The 8339-nt window shown below is 41.5% G+C and overlaps 1 protein-coding gene across 1 annotated transcript; it reads left to right on the top strand.

Moving 5' to 3' along the window:
• The first annotated feature begins 5037 nt into the window (after positions 1-5037).
• LOC129404390 (olfactory receptor 2AE1-like) lies at positions 5038-5973 on the top strand. The gene has a single exon (XM_055136770.1). It carries the CDS (start codon positions 5038-5040, stop codon positions 5971-5973), a length of 936 nt encoding a protein of 311 aa, XP_054992745.1.
• The last annotated feature ends 2366 nt before the right edge of the window (positions 5974-8339 follow it).

Raw genomic sequence — 8339 nt, 5'->3', positions numbered from 1 at the left:
CCCTGAAGAAATGGACTTTGGAGAGGATATTCCCAGGTTTTCTTTCTTGCTGCCACATACCAGAACTGTCTCATTGCCCAGCTCCCTAGCACAACCTGCAGAAAAAGCCCTTTGGGAATGCTTAACTCAGTGCTCATGGCAAGTCTAATTGGCATCTTGAGGACTGGTCTCCAGCAGAGGTTCAGGATGTGTCCCTGGAATCACTCTGGTCAGATATTTAGTGTCCACAATTAGCCATAGCTGACAGACAGCCTGGTGCCCCAGGTAAGCAGCTGCTTCCTATCTCACAAGTGATTCCCCTCTTTCTTCTGCTTGGCTGAGTCCAGCTAAGTCTGTCCTCATTGTAAACTCTGCGACTCTTGCTAAGGAAACATCCATGCAGTGAGCAAGGAACTTATTCTAAGTTCACAGGGCTCAAGCCCAATTCTTTTCTATTCTAGATGAAGCTAAGCAGAGAAAGCTTCAGAGATTCAGCAAAGCCAAAAATTCAGAACAACCTTTCTTTTGATTCTGCATTCATTGATGATAAACATTGGCATTAAGACATCTCTACCAGGTAACATTTATGGACATTCTCATTGTTCAAGGCCTCAGTGTTCTTCTGGCATAGAGAGCATCGGAGGAAGTTCAGGTCTGGTTCCAGGCTCCTTTTAGCAGAGTTTAAAGAAGTTCAGTTAGTTCCTCTTTCCTACTGAGTTCTGAGGGAGGTCAAAATCTGGGACCAGATTATAAGAGCATTACACAGTATCATGTTTTGTTGCCCTGGTGGTAACCTGCTCTCAGGAAATTAGTATAAAAAATGTCTGTGTGGAAAACAATCTCCTCCAGGACAGTTCCCCATTAATGGAGATTTCTCTGGTTGGAGAAGGAAGGCAGATGAGCAACCTCAGAAAAGGTTTCCTTGCATGATCAAAGGCCAGTCTATGAGTTAGTGTGGACACAGCCAGCCCCCTTCCTATTGCTTGCAGAGCAAATCTCAGGTAAGTTAAGGTTGGAGAGGGGTCTCCAGGAAACTAATTTTAGAACCTGGCACTGCCAGCTTGCTTTCTAATCAGTTAGGGCAGAAAGTGAGGTTGTTCAGTTCAGAGGAAAGCTATCTGAGAAGGCAGGAAAAAGGTCATTTGCAGGTCGCAAATCAGTTTGATACGGAAATCTACAGAGATGATGGAGACCAGAGGAGGGAAGAGAAGGGAGAATCTGGCCCTAGGTTAAAGGAACTTGGGTGGCTTTCTCAGCTGAATGAGAGTAAGAGGGGGAGGAAGGCATCAGGGATAATGAGCTCTTACATAGCCACAAGATGTGTTTGGCAGCAGAAAGATGAAGAGTGATACATTAGCCCTCTTTTGTAGCATTCGAATTATTGTCTGAAGAGTACACATTCTTCTATTTTTGTTTCAAAATGTAAACATATAACCTGGGATGCATCAGGTCTCAGGAGAGGTTTATGAGGAAAATGACAAAGAATTATAGAGTGTCCATTTTGGTCATAATTTACAGTTTCATGTGTATTTCATTCTAAACAGCACTCACTCTGATTAGTATTTATGTGACAATTGTAATAAAGAGCATTTGGAAAATTTGTCTGGTTAAGTATCATAATCTTTGTTTTATTGACCATATTAATATTCAGACTAATTTCTACCCAGAACATAGTTCTTGCTTTTTTTTCAGGTATGTATGTATATATGTATGGGTCAATGTGACATTGATACACACCTCTTTGACCAAAATTATTCTTCAAATATAGGCTATGTAAAGCTCTTTTTGCCATCAACCAACATGAGACAACAATCTCAAGTAAAATGCTTCCCTCAGTTTCATATTTTCCCAAGTAGGGGATATAAAACACACTGCCTCTTAACCAATAGTCATATACAAAATCCCTTATTTATCAATTATATTATTAATTAATTCTGAATTGATTCCATTTATATTCCCTTTTACAGATTTTGCTAAGTATTCAGATATGAGGTTACCTATAAACAATAAAACTTATGTTAAAAATGATGGTTGGGGGAATACAACAAAAATAAGTGACACACATATATGTCTTATCAAAACTGGGGAAATGCATGTAGTTGTTGCATTTTAGTTTCTGCAGCTGCTCAGGTTTTATTGTTGGTGTTATTGCTATGTTCTTTGACAATCCATTCCTTAATTCCATTGTCCACAGTTACCCATACTCTTTTTTCTGGTTGGATGATCCAGGTCTTCATTCCTGAAGTATGAGTGCCACTTGCTGTTCTTGTGGATTGATTGTTATTTTTATGCTAACTTTCATCTCAGTACTTTAGATTACAGAAAAGAACCCTAGAAAGATGCCTGCATTCCAGGATGTTACTTATCTCCAACCCAATCTCAACTAACCAGAATAATTCATACCAGTCAATAGACTTCTCATGCTTCTATTATCTCCAAAATGACACTGATCTGAAAGTAATTGTTTTCAACTAGCTGTTGCTATAATTATACCTCAAAGGTCTTTCCTCTGTTCTGTCAAATCACTGTTTCAGGATGATGGAGAATATGTTAAGACCAGAGAACCACATGATCAGGGACCAAGTCACAGTCATCAGACATTGTGAAGTGAGTTCTTAATCAGAAGCAATGCTTCATGGAATGTCATTATGGCGAACAAAATATTCCACCGATTCATGGCTTGTATGTGACAGAAGTACTGCACTCAAAAGAGACAAATGCATTTCCAGCAAAACAAGTCTCTTGCAGTTAGAGTCTCTTCTTGGATAGCAAGCTCCCATGCACTCAGTAACTGGCTGATGCCTACAGGAATGATTTTATATCTGGGATAAGTGCTGTTCTCTGCAACGGGCAGATTGGGATTCCAGCAGAGTCCAGTGATACAGCTCGGGTGAGTGGAAGTCCATGTTGCTGGGCACTTACACAGCCTCCTCCCAGTGCCATGGTTATATTGTTTTGAGCATTAACAAGAGTGACTAGAAAGAGCTCTCACAGACATCCGTATGGATATGCTTGCGGTTCCATATGGGAGCCATTATACATACAATCATAGAGACTATTTCTTCCTGTTTCCATCTGAGTATATTATAAATATGTATACCAATTTTTTTTGTTTTTAAGTTATAGATAATCAAGACAGGACAAGAATAAATGTCCTGAATAAGACAGGACAAGAAGAACATCAACCAAAGATAATACACATACTTTGTATTATCTTCTGGGAAAGACAATATTATATTTTGTTGAATATTCTATATATGTAGAATAGTTGTGTTAGGAAAAAAGGATGAATTGATTATGCTTATTTTCAGATGACATATGGCTGAAGGAGATGTGTGTGTGTGTGTGTGTGTGTGAATGTGTGTGTGTCTGTGTGTATGTGTCCCAGTTTGGCATGAAATGGCTCAAAAAGCTTTTCAGTATTTTAGTCTGACTACGCCAAGAAACATTTCCCAGGCTTCCTGTTGTTTTTTATTTGTTTGTTTGTTTGTTAGTTTGATTGTTTCTGGTACAGGTGAGCACAGGGAGATTCTTGAAGGAATTCAGAGGGCAGAAAGGACACAGTATTTCTGTCATTTCCACTCCTTGCTGCCCATCTTCCGGCCCAACTCATTGGTGTTGAGTAGTAGCCAGCTGTGCCGATATGCTCCCCTCCCCTGGGTGCTTTTCATCTCTCCTACTGCCGATCAGTGTGTGTTTTTTGCCCAGTTAGGAAGGGCCCTGCTTCTGTGTGATAACCACAGCAACAAGTGAGGGGCAGTAGAAACTGGTCTAGTGTGCCCTTGATGGTGACAACTCATGCTCGGGAGCTCCAGCATGTCCTTGATCTGTCACACAGATTCATCATCCCTTCCCGTTGCCAGCCCCACGGACTCTCAGCTCTACCACCAGACATAGAGGTGACTGCATTGAAGAGGAAAGAGAGAGAGAGAAGGAAAGAGATAGAGAGAAAGAGAGAGAGGGAAAGAGAGAGGGGAGAAATTGAGAGAAGAAAATTACCTGACATATAGTAGAGGCAGGAAGGGTGAAATGCAGGGGATAGGGGCAGGAAAACTGGGGACATTAGTGGTGGGAAATGGACACAGGTGGAGGGATGGGTGTTGGATCATTGTATGTCTGGAAACCAATCATGAGTAACGTTTTGATAGTCTACCTCACGGTGATTCAAGTAAGAGAAATGACTGCATTACACAGAGTCTTAACTAGATCACAGTCCCTAGAGGTAAACTTCAGTGTGTACTATTAAATGAATACATAAAATTAGTATTTACTTTGTTTTTTAATTTTTGGCCACTCACCACTGTGCTCGTTGAGTATTCATGGCTTTGTGCTCAGAGATCACTCCTGATGGTGTTTGGGGGACTAGATGGGGTATTGGAAATTGAACCCATATTAGCCACATGGAGGGCAAGTGCCATATCACTCTACTATCCCTCCAGGTCACAAATATTTAATATTTCTTAGTGGTTCAATTTCAGGTCGAGTACTGATTGATATAATAAGCAAAAATGTATGTGTATAGTTTTAATGCACAGAACACATACAAAATTAATATGCATATATGCTTAGAAATTCTATTGTATATGGGTTTCTGCATGTATAAATCTGTACATGTGTGTATATATATATAGTTCATATTTAATGACAAGGAACTAGTTGAAGCTTGGTACTTTAGAGTTTATAAACTTGGGTGGAAGTCAGAAGGGTAGCTCTTGATTGCTAGAGCCCTAGGTTCCAGCACCGGGAACAGCAGGAACACTGGAGCACTGGTAGAGTATCGCTGCATGGAACTGAGAGCATCCTCCAAACACTGGATGGTGTGACCTGAGGCCCAAATAAGGAGTCCAAAACACTGGAATTTCTGAACTTCATGTGAGAAAAACAAGTTAGGTTCTGTCTCTCTTTATGATGTTGTTTTAATTTAGAACTCTTGTATAATAATAGAAAGACTCTCCATTCAAATTTTTCAGGATAAAAAGTACCTGGTGTTAAGTATACTAAATATGAGATTTCTGAACATATATAGTACTTCCTGTGTCCCCAGGTCTGGGCAGGGCGATGAGGCAGAGCAATCAGTCCTCGCTGGCCGAATTCATCCTCGAAGGGCTCTTCGATGACTCCCACACCCACGTCTTTCTTTTCTCCTTGACCATGGTGGTCGCCCTTGTTGCTGTGAGTGGCAACTCCCTCACCATCCTCCTCATCTGTGCTGACCGTCGGCTGCACACACCCATGTACTTCCTGCTGAGTCAGCTCTCCCTCATGGACCTGATGTTCCTCATCACCACTGTCCCCAAGATGGCTGCCAACTACCTGTCAGGCAGGAAGTCCATCTCCTTTGTGGGCTGTGCTACCCAGCACTTCCTCTACGTGGCAGTGGCAGGGGCCGAGTGTGTTCTCCTAACTCTCATGTCCTATGACCGTTATGTTGCCATCTGTCACCCACTGCATTATGCTGTTATCATGAGCAGGAAGGTGGCTCTGATGATGGCTGTCACGTCATGGTTGGCAGCATCCATGAACTCCTTCATTCATACCGTGATCTTGATGCATTTCCCTTTCTGTGGGTCTCGAACAATCCACCACTTCTATTGTGAGTTTCCTGCTGTTGTGAAATTGGTATGCGGAGACATCAGTGAGTATGAGAGGACTGTTTATATCAGTGGGATCATGTTCCTCCTCATCCCAATCCTCTTGGTCTCTACCTCCTATGGCTTCATCCTCCACAGTGTCATTCAGATGCGATCTGCTGGGAGTAAGAGAAATGCCTTTGCCACTTGTAGTTCTCATCTGTCGGTGGTTTCTCTCTGGTTTGGTGCCTGCATCTTCTCATATATGAGACCCAGGTCCCAGCGCACTCCACTGCAAAACAAGGTTGGTTCCGTGTTTTATAGCATCATCACCCCGACCCTGAATCCTCTCATTTATACTCTCCGCAATAAGGATGTGGCTAAGGCTGTGAAGAGAGTGCTGAGGAGAGATGTGGCCGTTTAAAGACTCTAGTAATTGCCTTGCGTACAGAGTAGAATACAATAAGTTTTTCAATCTGGATAAGCCTTAAGATTTTAGAGTTCGGTATCAAGATGTCCTCCTCCAGTTGCTTAAAAGTAAGGTGTTTTATATGCAAGAATACACAATTCTTGCACTCTAACTTGGTTTTGGGGATCTAAGTCTCATAGACTATCATGTTGTTTTTTGACATTATACTAGACTTGTCCTTTATATTGGCAGCATAAAGCACGATAGTTTTTTACTTCTTTTTGTTTTTTGTTTTTGGCTCACATCCAGTGATGTTCTGTTATTAGTCTTGGCTCTGTACTTTGGAATTACTCCTGGCGTTGCTCAGGAGACTATATGAGATGCTGGGGATTGAACCCAGGTCAGCTGCATGCAAGTCAGACGTCCTCCCCACTGTACTATATCTCTGGCCCCATCTTATTATTTCTAAATTATTTAAGGTTAGAAAACTCAAAAAAACCTGAGGGTAGGGTCACACACATTTTTCTGTGGCTCTTTAGACACATATGAATCTATGGCCAACCAAAAGTTAAAGTTTTCAGATATTTTATTTTATTACAAGTGCTTTTACAAATCTTGAGAGACAGGTGAAGCAGAAAATACTAGCTATGTTTTTTAAAAGTTGGAGTCTGAGTGTTTGTGTCTAGTGAGTACAAACTCATGGTTCAACATGGACATCTCTCTCATGGTTGAAGGAATGATAAAAGCCCCCTTTTTTGAGGGAGTCACACCCAGTGATTCACAGGGGTTACTCCTGGCTCATGCACTTAGGAATTAACTGCTGGCGGTGCTTAGGGGACCACAATGGATGCTGGGAATTGAACCAGGTTGGCTGCATGCAAGTCAAACACTCCACCAGCTGTTCTATCACTCCTGCCCCAAGAAAAGCCTCTTATAAGGCACTAATTCTACTGATGACTTAATTACCTCCCAATGCCCTCACCTTCAATATTGGGGATTAGGTTAAGACACAAGATTTAGTGAGAGATAGTACAGAGAGTAGGTGCTTGCCTTGCGAATGCCCAGGTTTGATCCCAGGAATCCCATATGGTCCTCTGAGCACAAGGAATAATTTCTTAATTGCTGAGTGCAGAGCCAGAAGTAGTTGCCAGGTTGGCCCAAACAAAACAAAATTAAACAAAACACCCAAATAAAAACTCATAAAAGTTTTTCTGTCACACAAAGATTCAGTAAACAGTTCAGAAAGGCCAATATAGAAAAAAATTAGATAGTTTTGAATGAGAATTCACAGTGGAAACTACACTCTGTGAATTACCTAGCAGGAGATGGAATCGTTTCACATGATTCTTTTCATTAGGAAAAGCTTATTCCAGATGTGCAATCAGAGAATATTTGTAGGTATGAACTAAAATGTGTTAGATCTTCAAAGTTTTGTGAATCACAGAGTTCAGGATGGGTAATTTAGAGTTTGTATACATACACATCAATGATTCATGTGTTATATTTTCAATATTTATTGAGTTCCTGCTCTACCAGGTATTTATCAGTGAATAAAAGACAATGATTTTTTTTTTTGCTTTTTGGGTCACACCCAGCGATGCTCAGGGGTTACTCCTGGCTTTGCACTCAGGAATTACTCCTGGCGGTGCTTGGGGGACCATATGGGATGCCGGGGATCGAACCCGGGTCGGCCGCGTGCAAGGCAAATGCCCTACCCGCTGTGCTATCGCTCCGGCCCCCAAAAGACAATGATTTTTGTCTTCGTTATACTGAGCATATTTTTGTGTTTTGGGTCACACCTAGTGATGTTCAGAGGTTACGCATGGCTTTGTGCTCAGGATGACTCCTGGCGGTGCTCGAGAGACCATCCAAGATGCTTTGTATTAAACCCTGGGCAGCTGTATGGTAGGCCAGCACCCTACTTGCTGTATTATAGCTCCAGCCCCATTTGAACATTATGCATGTGTACGTGTGTGCGCTCCTCTCTATTTATTGCGTTTTCATTGGTTTTGATTCTCATCACCCTGCTAATGCCACTGATATGAATATCATCGCAAGTTTTCCTATGTTTATAATTTTATTTTACAAATAGAGGATCGAGAGATAGTAAGCATGTAAGGCACTTACCTTCCATTTGTTCAACGTGAGTTCAATTATTATGACCCCACAAAGTCCCCTGAGCCCCATAAGGAGTACTCTCTGGGTACAGAGCCACAGGTAAACCTTGAGGTCCGTTGGTATTGCCCCAGGCCCCAAAAATTAAAAATAAAAAGTATGCTCCACATGACTGTGAACCATCACCACAAGTAATACACCCAAAAATAAGTGGGACTTATTCTACGGATGCAAGGATGGTTGAACACAAGTACATCAATTAGTGT

This window comes from Sorex araneus, chromosome 4 (assembly GCF_027595985.1).
Source record: "Sorex araneus isolate mSorAra2 chromosome 4, mSorAra2.pri, whole genome shotgun sequence".
Lineage (NCBI taxonomy): Eukaryota > Metazoa > Chordata > Mammalia > Eulipotyphla > Soricidae > Sorex > Sorex araneus.
The sequence above is the reverse complement of the archived record's forward strand: the minus strand, read 5'-3'. Positions and strand labels throughout refer to the sequence as shown.

What these genes read in the sequence shown, in the direction of transcription:
- LOC129404390 (XM_055136770.1), top strand. Translation starts at nt 5,038, where the DNA reads ATGAGGCAGAGCAATCAGTCCTCGCTGGCCGAATTCATCCTCGAAGGG.